Genomic DNA, 16,946 nt, shown 5'->3' on the forward strand with positions numbered 1-16,946 from the left:
TCCTGAGATTCAGAACTTGGCATTCTCAACTGAGTATTGTGAGCCTCGAATTACATTTTTAAATGATTAATGGAATATACACTTCGAAGGATTTTTAAAAACTTTAAATTTAACATGGAGGTTAATGGCTGTTATATCTGTGGATAGAGGATGTCAATTGACTGTGGAAGGTGAGAGTGTACATGTGTTTTGGAGGAGATCAGAGACTGGCTGAGAAACAAGGGTGTGAAGATGTCCCCATTCCCTCTAGAAGAGATCAAATTTGGTAACATAGAAATGTTTGTCAACATTATTATGCTACAGGCAAAACAATGTCGATTTATGAAAGTAAGGCATATATTTTTGGGGGGGCAGCATGGTGGAAGAGGGGTTAGTGTTTCTGCCTCACAATACAAAGGTCCTGACTAGTCCTGGGTTCAATCCCGGGCTGTGGATCTTTCTGTGTGGAGTTTGCATGTTCTTTCCGTGAATGCGTGGGTTCCGTCTGGGTACTCCGGCTTCCTCCCACCTCCAAAGACATGCACCTGGGGATAGGTTGATTGGCAACACTAAGTTGGCCCTAGTGTGTGAATGTCAATCAATCAATCAATCAATGTTTATTTATATAGCCCTAAATCACAAGTGCCTCAAAGGGCTGCACAAACCACAACGACATCCTCGGTAGGGCCCACATAAGGGCAAGGAAAAATTGACCCCAGTGGGACGTCGACCATGATGACTTTGAGAAACCTTAGAGTTTCAAGGCGCTGCAGTGCAAAGTTACAGTTAATGTCCCACTGATAGTCACACACACACTAAGTGTGGAGATATTCTACCTCAGTAGAAGCATTTAAGTCTCACCTTAAAACTCATTTGTATACTCTAGCCTTTAAATAGACTCCCTTTTTAGACCAGTTGATCTGCCGTTTCTTTTCTTTTTCTCCTACGTCCCACTCTCCCTTGTGGAGGGGGTCCGGTCCGATCCGGTGGCCATGTACTGCTTGCCTGTGTATCGGCTGGGGACATCCCTGCGCTGCTGATCCGCCTCCACTTGGGATGTTTTCCTGCTGGCTCCGCTGTGAACGGGACTCTCGCTGCTGTGTTGGATCCGCTTTGGACTGGACTCTCGCGACTGTGTTGGATCCATTATGGATTGAACTTTCACAGTATCATGTTAGACCCGCTCGACATCCATTGCTTTCGTCCTCTCCAAGGTTCTCATAGTCATCATTGTCACCGACGTCCCACTGGGTGTGAGTTTTCCTTGCCCTTATGTGGGCCTACCAAGGATGTCGTAGTGGTTTGTGTTGTGGTTTGTGCAGCCCTTTGAGACACTAGTGATTTAGGGCTATATAAGTAAACATTGATTGATTGATTGATATTACTCCCTGCATTTGACCCATGCCCTTGTATTTATTTTATTTGTTTTTATTGTTGTGTTATGTTTTCTTCTGTAATGTGGATCCCCGTGGGTCTGAAATAAATCACTATAATGAATTTTTTAAATTACAATCATCATTACCTATACAACAATAATACAGGGGTGTCCAAACTTTTTCCACTGAGGGCAGCGTATATAAAAATTAAAGCATGTGGGGGCTGTTTTGATATATTTCATTTTAAAACCATAACAAAATATATGGATTTTTGCTATTTATTTTACAGTCATTAAAATATTAAAAACAAGTCGAATTATTATTTTTCTTTTATTTAACACTTACAGTAATGCTCTACAGTATATCAACTTCAGGTTGATATAAAGTAAAAAATAAAAGGTTTTATGCCTTTTCTGTCAAAGATAACTTTGTTTTTTATAATAAAACTGAAATATGCAGTATTTCCCCAACTGCCCAAAACATTCAGAAAGCAATGTTTGATGTGAAGTAATTAGAGCCTTAAAAAAATCAATAATACAGGACACCATCGATTTTAAGTAATTCATATTTTTGAGTAATGACAGTGAAAAGATAAATAAAATCTCATTAAATATAGTTGGGATCAAAAAGGTCCCCCACTCAAAAAGTGATACATTTTTATTATTATTTTTTTAAAAAACTTTCAACACTTAAGTTACAAGATCAACTTCAGATAGCCATCCATCTATAAATGATAAATGGGTTGTACTTGTATAGCGCTTTTCTACCTTCAAGGTACTCAAAGCGCTTTGACACTACTTCCACATTTACCCATTCACACACACATTCACACACTGATGGAGGGAGCTGCCATGCAAGGCGCCAACCAGTACCCATCAGGAGCAAGGGTGAAGTGTCTTGCTCAGGATACAACGGACGTGACGAGGTTGGTACTAGGTGGGATTTGAACCAGGGACACTCGGGTTGCGCATGGCCGCTCTCCCACTGCGCCACGCCGTCTATTTTCTACCGCTTATTCCCTTTGGAGTCACGGGGGGTGCTGGTGCTTATCTTAGCTACAATCGGGCGGAAGGCGGCGTACACCCTGGACAAGTCGCCACCTCATCGCAGGGCCAACACGGATAGACAGACAACACTAATATTACAGTCAAAATGAAAGCTTGTTCCCATAGGCACCAAAAACTGTTAATAACGTTTAGACAAAAGTTTATATTATATATACTATTATATATATCAGATTTATATAGGTGTGTGTGTGTGTGTGTGTGCGTGTGTGTGTATTTTGGGTATATGCATGTGTGTATGTATGTGATTATGTGTGTATATGTATGTATATATATATATATATATATATATATATATATATGTATATATATATATATATATATATATATATATATATATATGTATGTATGTATGTATATATATATATATATATATATATATATAATATATAGCATCTATGCAGCAACCACTGAATTGAATTATATTATATGTCTTATTGTATTATATATTGTGTACATATATATTGTATATGTATAGGGGTGGGACCAAATAAGTTTACTTCTTCCCACTCCCTTTTGAGCCAATCTACACATCTACAAAAGATTATACCACATGTAATATTTTCTATGTAGGTGTAAAAATAATGTATATATATATATATATATATATATATATATATATATATATATATATATATATATATTTTGTATTTTATGTCATTCTTTTGTTTTGTTTGCATGGCTCAAAATAAACCATTCATTCAACATTCACACTCACATTCACACACTAGGGCCAATTTAGTGTTGCCAATCAACCTATCCCCAGGTGCATGTTTTTGGAGGTGGGAGGAAGCCGGAGTACCCAGACGGAACCCACGCATTCACGGGAAGAACATGCAAACTCCACACAGAAAGATCCAGAGTCCGGGATTGAACCCAGAACTACCCAGGACCTTTGTATTGTGAGGCAGAAGCACTAACCCCTCTGCCACCGTGAAGCCAACTTCAGATGTAGCTGCCGACAGAAGCACATTATATACATGGTATATAATTTCATAGTTGGTTATAATAAATAAATACAATGTATAAATATTCAGTTCATATTTACATAAAATGTGATTAAAAATGTATTTTATTTGGTAATTTCATGCAAGTGTATGTTAACTTTATTTTTGGTATAAAACCCATGTAAATTGGAGAGGAAAATATTTTTGTTTCCGGTTTGGTCACATTGTTGGGGGGGACAATTAATATGTGACGGAATAAGGGAAGTAGCATGAGACAGCAAACATTTGATGGAAGAGGTTAATGGAGTCCTGGCTCGGAAAGAAACTTTATTTCCTCGGAGTTTGTGAGGCCAATGAGGTATGATTCTTTGTGATAACGCATGTGAAATCTATGTGTTTTCTTTTATTTGATGTCAGACTATTTGTAAGTTCTGTTTTTCTTATTCATTAGTTCAGACGGCATTTTTTGGGCATTATTTTGGAGGAGAAGAAGGCGTGGCAGAAATAAATGTCTGTTTGAGAAAAATGAACAACTTGAGCCTTGATTAAGACCTTGGAGGGAGTAACACCAGATATATCTGTCGATTTTATGTTTGAACTATTATTTTGTTTGTTTTATCCTCTTTTGTAAAAGAAAACATTGATGTTTTTGTATGGCAACTACACAATATATGCAATATTTCCCACATAAAACATTTTAAAATGAAATATTTTAAATAATTGGAGCCTTGAATGGGTCAATAACTCATTCTAATATTGATTTATTTTTTTTAGTAATGGCAAAAAAAGAAAAAGAAAAATACACAAAAGAAAAAAAACACAGCCTGCATGGGACTTTGTGTCCACATTGCAACTTTTTCCAGTTAGATTTCACCTCATTTCCTTTTTTTATTTTAATATTTTTTTATTTTTGTAGTAGCATTTCCAGAATCTGTGGCGGGCCGGTAAACAATTAGCTGCGGGCTGCACATTGGACACCCTGCAATAATAGATGCATTAACTAATAATAATATAATTCATTTTTATACTTATTACAATAAACAAGTTCTGGTTTTTCTTATCAATAGGTAAGCATGCTGGCCTCATAGTCAGGTGATTGAGGGTTTGAATCTTTGCCTGTGCATCTGTGTGGAGTTTGCATGTTCTCCCCATGTCTGCATTGGTTTTCTCTGGGTTCCTCCCTCATCCCAAAAACAAGCATGTCAGGTAAGTAAAGACGCTAAATTATTCATATGGTGTGAGTATGAGTGTGAACGGTTGTTTGGGTGGATGGATAGATTAACATTATCATAAATATATTAATGTGTTCATTTTATTGTTTGTCTCATAGACAATGCATGCTCCGTGAAAATGTAGTATGTCAGTATTTCTGACGTGTCGTCCACCTTTAAGAAATAGCTTTTCAGTCAACACAGAGACAATGTTCACATTTACAAATAGGTGTTGACATGCAGTACATTGCACATACAACATTTTGCACAGGAAGTAGAACCAAAGTTTGAAGTAATTTTCACAGCATGGAGGATTTCATACCCACATTGGTGGACTGCTGAAGGATTTTCGAAATGAAATATTTGTTAATAATCCACACGTGTTCTTTAAGGGTCGTTCACCCATGCATACTGGAGTTTTGTTGAGGAACACTGTTGTGACATATTCTGTGTGCTCTCTTTATCCTCCACACATCTATATGAGCTGATATTAAACTAAACACCGTAATAGAAAAGATGATCCATCGAAGAGGCTTCCACCACCTAGATTAGGAGTAAAACAGATAATTCTTATTTCGAATTGAAGCATATGGACTCATTGACAACAATATGTACACTTGCACATGGACAGGTATATTAGAGCTCCTCTCAAACAGTGTAGCGATTGTCTTTATGCTCTTTTACTGTTAATTCATCTTTAATTAAAGGTATGTGTGAATTCAATAGCTATAAAAATCTAAAAGTTTTTGATAAACATCTTTGACCCTTCAATGACCTACTCAAAATCCGGTAGTTAGTTTTTTTTTATCTTTTAGGAATCGTTACAAATAAGAATCGTGAATAATTTGAAAATCACATTTTTTCTACACCCCTAATAAATAGACTGGCCTCTTGTAAATACAGTTTCCTCACCGTACGTTGCTTTGCTCCGAATCGTTTTTTGCCGTTGTGCTGGTTGGTGCCATCACTGTGCGGAGGGGAAAAAAAGTATGTTGTCATATTACTACTTGAGAGAGAGTTGTTTATTCAGGATAATGCACATTGACGAACAATCTGATCAGTGAAGTGCGGTGAGGTTCATGGCTGGTGAGGCACTGACTTCATCACAGTCAGATTTACAAACATATGAACTCCAAAGAGTATCTAATTCACCATTTGATTGACAGCAGTTAACGGGTTATGTTTAAAAGCTCATACCAGCATTCTTCCCTGCTTGGCACTCCGCATCAAGGGTTGGAATTGGGGGTTAAATCACCAAAAATGATTCCCGGGCGCGGCGCCGCTACTGCCCACTGCTCCCCTCACCTCCCAAGGGGTGATCAAGGGGATGGGTAAAATGCAGAGGACAAATTTCACCACACCTAGCATGTGTGACTTACATTGGTACTGTTAACTTAAATTTAACAATACACATACAAACAGTAACACACAAAAAAGCACCTTTAATAAAAAAAAAAAGTTATTATGGTCTCACCTTTACTTATAAATGAAGTCCATGTGCCACTCCTTTTGAACAAAAGCATCGATAACTTGTTAATAGAAGTCTTCCTTATCTTTCTCCATTTTTAAAAGTCTCTCTGTCTTGATGGGGATCGTCCTTTAATTATTACCTCCTTTCTTCGTTTGAAAGTCCAGTTTAGAAAACTGTTTTACTTTAGATATTTAATCCTCCATGTTAAAAAGTCCAGGCGAGAGGAAAATATAAACGATCGCTGCTAACTGTTGCTGTTTGTTGTCACTTCTACTGCAGCCGAGTAGTCGTAAGAATGAGCTCTGGGATCACTAGCGCCCTCTATCACCAGGAGGCGGGATTACTGCGAGCCTCACCCAGTGCGTCTTCGCAGCCGTTTTATGATTGCTCAGCACAAGAAATACGTTGTTACAGTTGTTGACAAAATACACTGTACATTATATACCTCAGCTAACTAATCTATGGAAATGTATAATATAATTCATATAGGAATACGGTCTCACTGCACAGCAGCCAGCAGTTAGCCGAGTCATTGCGCAATCCATGGTGAGGCTCAACTGGCTGTGACTCACCGCAAGTCTCTTCTCAGTATTTGAACTGCAAATGTGAAAATTCAGCGATTTTAAATAAAAATCTTCTAAAACTGGTGAAGTTAAATGTGAAATAACTTTATACTATAATCACTGGATACATATAAAAATTTAATTTTTTTTTCTTTTCTTTTTAGATTTTTTTTATTTCCACGATGGCCCGTGAGGCCCCGCCTCACCTGCCCCCCCTGACTGCGCGTCACTGAATCTGATATACAGATTGTAAATGAGCCAGATTATAGCATATTTGCCAATTTACACCCGTAGTCCCAACACATAAAAAACAACAACACAGGACAGTAAAACATGACATTATCCAAAACAATGACACAAACAACAAAAACAATTAAATTAGTCAAAGTGACGACATGAGCGGGGATTTTGAAGACACAAATGATCCTGCATTCGCTTCAATGATTGTATCACTTAAGTTAAAGAAAGTCAGTGAAAAGAGGTACCCTAATTTTAATTTGTTCCAAAAGGCCTTTGAGTTGTACAAACCCCGTTTCCATATGAGTTGGAAAATTGTGTTAGATGTAAATATAAACGGAATACAATGATTTTCAAATCCTTTTCAACCCATATTCAGTTGAATGCACTACAAGGACAAGATATTTGATGTTCAAACTCATAAACTTTATTTATTTTTGCAAATAATAATTAACTTAGAATTTCATGGCTGCAACACGTGCCAAAGTAGTTGGGAAAGGGGATGTTCACCTCTGTGTTTCATCACCTTTTCTTTTATCAACACTCAATAAACGTTTGGGAACTGAGGGAACTATTTGTTGACGTTTTGAAAGTGGAATTCTTTACCATTCTTGCTTGATGTACAGCTTAAGTTGTTCAACAGTCCAGGGTCTTGTTGTCGTATTGTACACTTCATAATGCGCCACGCATTTTCGATGGGAGACATGTCTGGACTACAGGCGGGCCAGGAAAGTACCCGCACTCTTTTACTACGAAGCCACGCTGTTGTATCACGTGTCTTGGCATTGTTTTGCTGAAATAAGCAGGGGCGTCCATGATAACGTTGCTTGGATGACAACATATGTTGCTCCAAAACCTGTATGGACCATTCAGCCTTAATGGTGCCTTCACAGATGTGTAAGTTACCCATGCCTTGGGCACTAATACACCCCCATACCATCACAGATGCTGGCTTTTGACCTTTGCGCCCATAACAATCTGGATGGTTATTTTCCTCTTTGTTCCGGAGGACAGCACGTCCACAGTTTCCAAATATAATTTGAAATGTGGACTCGTCAGACCACAGAACACTTTTCCACTTTGCATCAGTCCATCATAGATGAGCTCGGCCCCTGCGAAGGCGGCGGTGTTCCTTAGTGTGATAAATGGCTTTCGCTTTGCATAGTAGAGTTTTAACTTGCACTTACGGATGTAGCGACCAACTGTAGTTACTGACAGTGGTTTTATGAAGTGTTCCTGAGCCCATGTGGTGATATCCTCTACACACTGATGTCGGGTTTTGATGCAGTACCGCCTGAGGGATCAAAGGTCCGTAATATCATCGCTTATGTGCAGGGATTTCTCCAGATTCTCTGAACCTTTTGATGATTTTACGGACCGTAGATGGTAAAATCCATAAATTCCTTGCAATGGCTCGTTGAGAAATGTTGTTCTAAAACTGTCCGACAATTTGCCTACAAAGTGGTGACCCTCACCCCATCCTTGTTTGTGATTTACTTAGCATTTCATGGAAGCTACTTTTATACCCAATCATGGCACCCAACTGTTCCCAATTAGCCTGCACACCTGTGGGATGTTCCAAATAAGGGTTTGATGAGAATTTCTCAACTTTATCAGTATGTATTGCCACCTTTCCCAACTTCTTTGTCACGTGTTGCTGGCATCGAATTCTAAAGTTAGTGATTATTTCCGTTTGAACATCAAATATGTTGTATTTGTAGCATATTCAACTGAATATGGGTTGAAAAGGATTTGCAAATCATTGTATTCCTTTTATATTTACATCTAACACAATTTCTCAACTCATATGAAAACGAAGTTTGTATATATATATATATATATATATATATATATATGTATATGTATATATATATATATATATATATATATATATATATATAATTAGGGCTGCGAATCTTTGGGTGTCCCACGATTTGATTCAATATCGATTCTTGGGGTCGCGATTCGATTACATATCCATTTTTTTGATTCAACACGATTCTCAATTCAAAAACGATATTTTTCCGATCCAAAACGATTCTGTATTCATTCAATACATAGGATTTCAGCAGGATCTACCCCAGTCTGCTGACATGCTCGCAGAGTAGTCGATTTAAAAAAAAAAAAGATTTTGTAATTATAAAGGACAATGTTTTATAAACTGATTGCAAAAATTCAAATTTGTTTTAACTATTAAACAAACCAAAAATCTGACTTATTTTATCTTTGTGAAAACATTGGACACAGTGCGTTGTGAAGCTTATGAGATGCGATGCAAGTGTAAGCCACTGTGACACTATTCATTTTTATTTTTTTTTTTTGATAAATGTCTAATGATAATGTCAATGAGGGATTTTTAATCACTTCTATGCTAAAATTATAACTAATATTGATACTGTTGTTGATGATATTCATTTTTGTTTCACTACTTTTGGTTTGTTCTGTGTCGTGTTTGTGTCTCCTCTCAATTGTTCTGTTTGTTGCAGAGTGTTGCTGGGTCAGGTTTGGTTTTGGAATTGTATTGCATTGTTATGGTATTGCTGTGTAGTGGTTTGTTGGATTGATTTAAAAAAAAAAAAAAATGAGAATCTGTTCTGAATCGCACAAGGTATTCGATTCGATGCGTTTTTGAATCCATTATTTCCCACACCCCTATTATATATATATATATATATATATATATATATATATATATATATATATATATATATATATATATATATATATATATATATATATATATATATATATATATATATATATATATATATATATATATATATATATATATATATATATATATATATATATATATATATATATATATATATATATATATGCTGCTATTGGGGTGTATAAAATAGTCAGGATATGTCATGGACACAAAGGATTTTGGGTATTTGTTGTGTTGCGTTTATGTTGTGTTACTGGGAGGATGTTCTCCCAAAATGTGTTTGTCAATCTCGTTTGGTGTGGCTTCACAGCGTGGCGCATATTACCAAGAGTGTTAAAATTGTGTTTATCACAACCATTAGTGTACTCTGTGTCACCAAGTATGCCTTGCAGTCGTGTGCGTGTGGCTTCGGAAGCCACACACAAAATGTTGCTGGACTGACAAGCAAATCGTACATGCTGTAGAAGGCGACAAAGCCAATGGCTTCATAGCACGCCCTAATACTTATGAACTGGGTGACTGCCGGCATTCATTCTAGAGAATATTAGTGTCTCCTATTGTCTTCTAAACTTTGTGACACGGGTCTTAAATGGCTCTTTGAATGGCAAAGGATACCGATCCCAGAACCATGTTTATCAAATATTTCCGGATGGTTCAACCGCTACCCGCCCGAATCTAATTAAAATAAATGTTTTCGTCATGTCACCCGTGGACTCCGCGGATGAAACCGCAAACCGCGCATCTCCAATATGTATGTATGTGTGGGAAAAATCACTACACTACTTCATCCCTACAGAACTGAGATTTTAAAATCTCCTGACGATTGAGGGAACCCCTCATGAAACAGTTCTGTAGAGATGAAATAGAATTGTGATTTTTCCCACACATACATATATTGCGCTCTACCACGGTATCGAGTACTATTCTCTGGATAATCTAATTAAGATATATATATATATATATATATATATATATATATATATATATATATATATATATATATATATATATATATATATATCTTAATTAGATTATCCAGGCGCGGGGGCCACATGCGGCTGTTAAGCTTTTCAATCTGTCCCGCTGGACATTCCCAAATAATATTTTAAGATCTTTAAGAAGGAAAATGTAACTGCCGTTAAGATGTGCAGTGATGTTTTGTAATGACCGTAAGTCTTGAACTTTAATTAAGATATATATATATATATATATATATATATATATATATATATATATATATATATATATATATATATATATATATATATATAGAGGGCTTCACGGTGGCAGAGGGGTTAGTGCGTCTGCCTCACAATACGAAGGTCCTGCAGTCCTGGGTTCAAATCCAGGCTCGGGATCTTTCTGTGTGGAGTTTGCATGTTCTCCCCGTGAATGCGTGGGTTCCCTCCGGGTACTCCGGCTTCCTCCCACTTCCAAAGACATGCACCTGGGGATAGGTTGATTGGCAACACTAAATTGGCCCTAGTGTGTGAATGTGAGTGTGAATGTTGTCTGTCTATCTGTGTTGGCCCTGCGATGAGGTGGCGACTTGTCCAGGGTGTACCCCGCCTTCCGCCCGATTGTAGCTGAGATAGGCGCCAGCGCCCCCCGCGACCCCAAAAAGGAATAAGCGGTAGAAAATGGATGGATGGATGGATATATATATATATATATATATATATATATATATATATATATATATATATATATATATAATGATCATTATCAAGTTTTATTATCACTGGAGGATTAGGCTAGCAATGTAATCATCAACAACAAGCCAGTAGGAGGCATGCTAATAGCTAAGCTAAGCTATCTTGAAACAACACCAGCAATCAGTGCCTAGTAAAGTTTAAGAAATGTAGCTGGAACCACGTAACATCAGAAAGTAAGCAACTATTAACTGGAAATCAACAAGTAGATTAATAAGAGTCTTGAGTAGGAGGAGGGTGGCTTCCCAAATGTAATACATATTCCTACTGACCTTTTAAACTCACCAGGTGTGCACTGATCTGTATCACATTTACATCAAATAGCAGTATATAAAATAAGTATCAGATTATTGATTGATTGATTGATTGATACTTTTATTAGTAGATTGCACAGTTCAGTACATATTCCGTACAATTGACCACTAAATGGTAACACCCAAATAAGTTTTTCAACTTGTTTAAGTCTGGGTCCACGTTAATCAATTCATGGTTATATCGGCTTGCATCTAAACTTTCCAATATTAGTTATAGTACGAGCGACTGCATCAGGTTTAAATGTGCAGATCGGGGCAGCCAGTTTTGCATCTACATGTCCTACAATAAACAAACAAGGTTGGTATGTTCTTCTCTTTTAGTCAAGTGATTTACAAAAGGTAAACATGGTAGGCTATAGGCTACTAGGAGCTAGCAGAACCACAACAGCTATGCACACACTTGCACACAAGTGTTTTTAATTGAACAATATTGCAGTCCTAAACAGCACATTTATCAATATAAACAATTAGCAAATAATTATAGTTGCATGTAAGTACTTACACGTACAAAGTCACCAAGGCAGAAGGGTATTAAAGGGTATCCAATAACAAATGTGTTTGCGTCATTTAATGTACTGTGTCATGATCTCAACTTAATTAATTTTTGCGATCACTAAGTGACGCCAAGAACCATTAAGCGCTCCTTAAAGACGGATTAAGTCCATTCCAGACGGTTAATAAAACATTAGTGTTTTCATACCGACCGTTGTTTTCTGTTTGACTAATTTCACTTGATCAAATTTAACCTTTTCTAACATTCCACACTATAGAATAATCAAAGTATGTATAATTCCTGCTGATATCAGATCAAATTAATATCAGTATCGTATCGGAAGTGAAAGTTTTGGACCCCCTTAACGCTCACACAGTCATTGATTGCATGTTCACAAGGCTAAATATTTGGCTAACTAGTTGCCATATATCATTATTATTGGTACTAATTGTAGGACATTTTTTTTATGCTTGAAATTGTTGTCTTTGCTTGCGGCCCATTGACACATTTTCACTTTGGCCCTTGGAGCCAAAAGGTTTTGGGCACTCCTAGTCTAGAAAGAGGATGATATAACAGCAACTACTGGCGTGTAAGCATTGTTCCAGTCAGAAGTCCAAGAGAAGTAAAGGTAAATTGGTACTGTACTACAATTCTAGAATGATTAGGTCAATATTTTTATTTTCTCAAAATCTTTTTTTGTTTGTTTTTGTATATATATTTGCAATTTCAGGGAATAATTCTGTACAGATAATCATTGTAAACTCAGAGCTAATAATGACTTTCATAGTAACATTTACAGTCATTTTACAGTGAATGATCCATCCATCCATCCATCCATCCATTTTCTACCGCTTGTCCCTTTCGGAGTCGCGGGGGGGTCGCTGGAGCCTATCTCAGCTGCTTTCGGGCGGAAGGCGGAGTACACCCTGGACAAGTCGCCCCTCATCCCAGGACCAACACAGATAGATAGACAACATTTACACTCACATTCACACACTAGGGCCAATTTAGTGTTGCCAATCAACCTTTTTGGAGGTCCCGAGTGCAGGATCAAACCCAGAACCTTCGTATTGTGAGGCAGAGGCACAAACCTCCCTCACACCGTGCAGTGAATTATCATTACCGGAAATTACTGCATCGGCAGAGCTGTGATTTTATAGTTAATTACAATTAAGTTACAACTAAATGCTGTAACTTCACAATTGTACTTTTATTGTTCATTTCTCTCCCCTTCTACCACATACATGTCATGCACATACAAGTGTGTGTATGTTACAGTAGTTTGTTGGATCATTACAGAGTACTATGATTACGGTATTCTACTGTGCAATATAAGGGTATTGACATTTTTACAGTCATTTGTTGTAAATGTTACAAACATTTTGGATAACTATGGAGCCCCTAAAGCAGACCTGGGAAAATTAAGGCGCGGGGGCCACATGCGGCTCGTTAAGCTTTTCAATCTGTCCCGCTGGACATTCCCAAATAATATTTTAAGATCTTTAAGAAGGAAAATGTAACTGCCGTTAAGATGTGCAGTGATGTTTTGTAATGACCGTAAGTCTTGAACTTTACAAAGGCTTGATCCTAAGGACCCCAAACAAAATATAAAAAATGTGTCATTATTCAGTATTATATTTATTATTATTCAAGTTTTAAATTCCTAGATCAACATTAGGTCTATCCGTCAATATAATGTTTTTAAAGATTTAAGTTGTATGCTCTTTTTGTCAAAGAAAACCCCGTCTTTCATGGAAAAAAACACAAAATATGCAATATTTTCACCCAATAAAATTTTTATGTGGAATATTTGAGATTATTTAATAATTGGAGCCTTAAAAAATATCAGTAACTCAAAACACTATTGATTTTAATTCATTATTATTTTTTGAGCAATGACACCTAAAAACAAATCACACTAAAATTATTAGGGATCCAAAAGGGTCCTACTTATTAAAGTGTTGAAAAAATTAATTCTAATTTTTTTTTTGCTGTTTAATTTTAACACAATAATCTCGAGATCAACTTCAGATTTATCCGTCAATTATAAGTTTTATTGTTGTTTATGTTTTTTGTTTGTTCGTTTTAAGACCTTCTTTGAAAAAAAACAGCTCACTTTTTTATATATGGCAAACACAAAATATGCAACATTTTCACCCAAACATATCTCAAAGTGGAATATTTAATGTGATTTAATTGGAGCCTTGAATAGGTCAATAATTAGTAATGACATTGATTTTGATTCATTACTATTTTTTAAAGAAATAAACAGCCTGCTTGGCAGCTCTGTGGGGCAGTATACTGTAGCTCGGTTGATAGAGTGGTCATGCCAGCAACTTTAGGGTTCCAAGTTCGATCCCCGCTTACGCCATCCTAGTCACTGCTGTTGTGTCTTTGGGCAAGACATTTTACCCACCTGCTCCCTGGGCCACCCAAACTGGTTTAAATGGAACTTAGATATTGGATTTCATATGTAAAAGTGCTTTGAGTCACTAGAGAAAAGCGCTATACAAATACAATTCACTTCCATTTGTGTTATTAGAGTAAACATTGCAACATTTTCTTGTTGCATTTAACCTCTTTGCACTTTTATACCACTTTTTATGTTTTTAATTTTTTTCAATCGTATTTTTAAAATGTGCCGTGGGGCAGTTAAAAAACTACCCACGGGCCGCAAATTGACCCCGGACTGCACTTTGGACACCCCTGCTTTAGGGGCTCCGTAGATAACAGTATATTACTATGAAAAATATTGTTAAATACTGTAAAATCTTCATTTTATTTTTACAGGTGAACACAGGAGGACTTTGAGGGGAAAACAGATTTAATGAGTAGTAGTAGTAACTACTATTAAATAGTAGTTTTTGCTTTTGTTTAGTTATTATGTACTATTGAATTTGTTTGATCAAACAATTGTATGTTATAAAAAAGGCCAATTAATTAGTTTAAATATTTTGTATTTATTGTTTAACTGCCAATAGCACACACTAGAAATACATTAAGAGAAGTTAATTAATGTGATTGATATTAGGATTGGTATCGGCTGATCCCACTCATGGATGATCGTTATCGGAATTGGCAGCACAACACCCTGATCGGAGTATCCTTATCCATAGTAAAAACATGGGAGTATTTTATTATATTGTTCTTAAAAAATTAGTGTACCTTTGTTGGAGACGACAAGCTTGACGGCAGTGAAAATGTTCCTTCCAGGCCGGGCAACAACGCACCAGTACATGTCCCCATCACTTCGTCTAATGGACGACATAGTAACAGTGAAGAATCCTGCCTTCCGGTCATCAGCGATGGAGCATCTGTCACTGTGGCGTTTCTTTGGCGTTTTAACAACAATCTTACACAGCTTATATACCGGCCCCCTGCACCAGTACTTTGTGTAGCCTCTGTACTGTGGGTCGTACTGACAGGTCACAGCCACAGAACCTCCGTACTCTGCATTCATGATCCTTGGAGCTCTCAGATGAACTGGGTCTGCTGAATATTTTGGAAGCCAGAGGACAGCAAGTAGCAGGGCTGCAAAACACAAACAAGGAATTGGGTAAACTGCAGTGACACAAAATACAGTAGAGGTAGATTTTAGCTCATTACTGACTGAAGAAGCCAAAAGTTCCCCCCGAGGTTGTCATGATTGCAGAGGAAATAACAATGGGAGGTGTGTGATATTTGAGAAATATTTAGTGTGTTCCTCTTCCGTCTCCTCCATGGTCAAGTTGTGAAACCAGCCTCTTCGCTCTCAGTGAGAACTGTTGAGGGGGAGTTTGTTTTAAGACATAATAGCAGTGAGGAATGACGTGCATACTGGAGATGTGGTTACCTGCACGAGTTGCAGTGACAACCGTGTCCCTCTAAGAAAGCAACTATTTGTCTCCATTCATGTATGTATGTGTATATGTATTATTATATACATGATTTGTTTGAAGAAATAAAAAGAAAACAATACCTTGTAATAATAATAATACAAAATATATAGTTCACTCATATGGTCCTTTTATCAGTAGAGCTCAAGGGCCACAGAGTAGAAAAATAGGTAACACTTTAGTATGGGGAACATATTCACCATTAATTAGTTGCCTATTAACATGCAAATTAGTAACATGTTGGGTCTTAATTAGTCATTATTTAGTACTTATTAATGCCTTATTCTGTATGGCCTTATTATACAACCCTAAACCTAAGCACAACCCTCTAACCCTAACCAAATAACTAAATTAAGTCGCTGTTACTTAGAGTATGTTCTCATAGAGTCCAAGTAACTCTCAATTAAGTATTTGTTACTTACAATATTTTCCCCATACTAAAGTGTTAATATTTTGAAAAATGGATAAAAACAAGCAGTTTTATGGCAAAGAAAAAAAACCCGTATACAGTCGTTCCTAGTTTATTGCTACTAATCAGTTATGACAGTTATGAACAAATATAAATAAATCTAATATTTTAATTGATACAGTATAAAAAGCTTTTTTTGACCATCTAAATGTCTTTTTCAACATTATTAGAGTCCTGTAGACATGAAAAAAACACATTGCACTCTTTTAATCCTATGTAGTTGTGACAGTACTCTGGAGAAGGAGACGTCACTGAGACAGGGGTGTTGATAGTTTGAGAAGTGTTTATTAAACAAAAGGAAGTGGAGTGTGTAATTAATCGAAATAAGTATAGTGTGACTATGTGTTGTGTTTAACTTAGTGTTACCAGGAGTTGTTGAAGGTGCGAGTTGAGCGGGAGGCGTAAGTCTAGGGAAGGTCCGTGGGCAAGCGAGAGGTCAAAGGCAGGAGCGAGGCGTCAAGGTACTTGTCCAGGCGTGAGGTCGAGATCCAGGAAAGCAACAGGGATTCCAGAGGGCATCCAGGGAGACAAGACACACAACTCGAAACCAGGAAATTGGGG

The 16,946-nt window shown here is 36.9% G+C and overlaps 1 protein-coding gene across 4 annotated transcripts; it reads right to left on the reverse strand.

Moving 5' to 3' along the window:
• Positions 1–3,062: 3,062 nt before the first annotated feature.
• LOC133554425 (CMRF35-like molecule 7) lies at positions 3,063–15,804 on the reverse strand. 4 transcript variants are annotated; one of them, XR_009807117.1, is made up of 5 exons: positions 15,652–15,804; positions 15,399–15,572; positions 15,207–15,295; positions 5,490–5,544; positions 5,032–5,120 (listed from the first exon to the last, which is right to left on the reverse strand). XR_009807117.1 is itself a non-coding variant. In XM_061903183.1 (4 exons), exons 1-4 carry the CDS (start codon positions 15,683–15,685, stop codon positions 5,073–5,075), a joined length of 345 nt encoding a protein of 114 aa, XP_061759167.1. In that variant the 5' UTR covers positions 15,686–15,804; the 3' UTR covers positions 3,063–5,072. The 4 variants fall into 4 exon arrangements, 3 of the variants coding, with proteins under 3 accessions (XP_061759167.1, XP_061759165.1, XP_061759166.1); XM_061903183.1 differs by lacking the exon at positions 5,490–5,544 and having other exon boundaries at positions 3,063–5,120; XM_061903181.1 differs by having other exon boundaries at positions 3,063–5,120; positions 15,207–15,572.
• Between the last annotated feature and the right edge of the window lie 1,142 nt (positions 15,805–16,946).

Source organism: Nerophis ophidion, linkage group LG06 (assembly GCF_033978795.1).
Source record: "Nerophis ophidion isolate RoL-2023_Sa linkage group LG06, RoL_Noph_v1.0, whole genome shotgun sequence".
Taxonomy (NCBI): Eukaryota; Metazoa; Chordata; class Actinopteri; order Syngnathiformes; family Syngnathidae; genus Nerophis; species Nerophis ophidion.

Coding starts and splice junctions, on each gene's coding strand:
- LOC133554425 (XM_061903181.1), bottom strand. CDS start 15,685: ATGACAACCTCGGGGGGAACTTTTGGCTTCTTCA. Junction 15,573..15,651: donor GGGAACTTTTGGCTTCTTCA/GTCAGTAATGAG, acceptor TGTGTTTTGCAG/CCCTGCTACTTGCTGTCCTC. Junction 5,545..15,206: donor GCTTGTCGTCTCCAACAAAG/GTACACTAATTT, acceptor CCCTCCGCACAG/TGATGGCACCAACCAGCACA.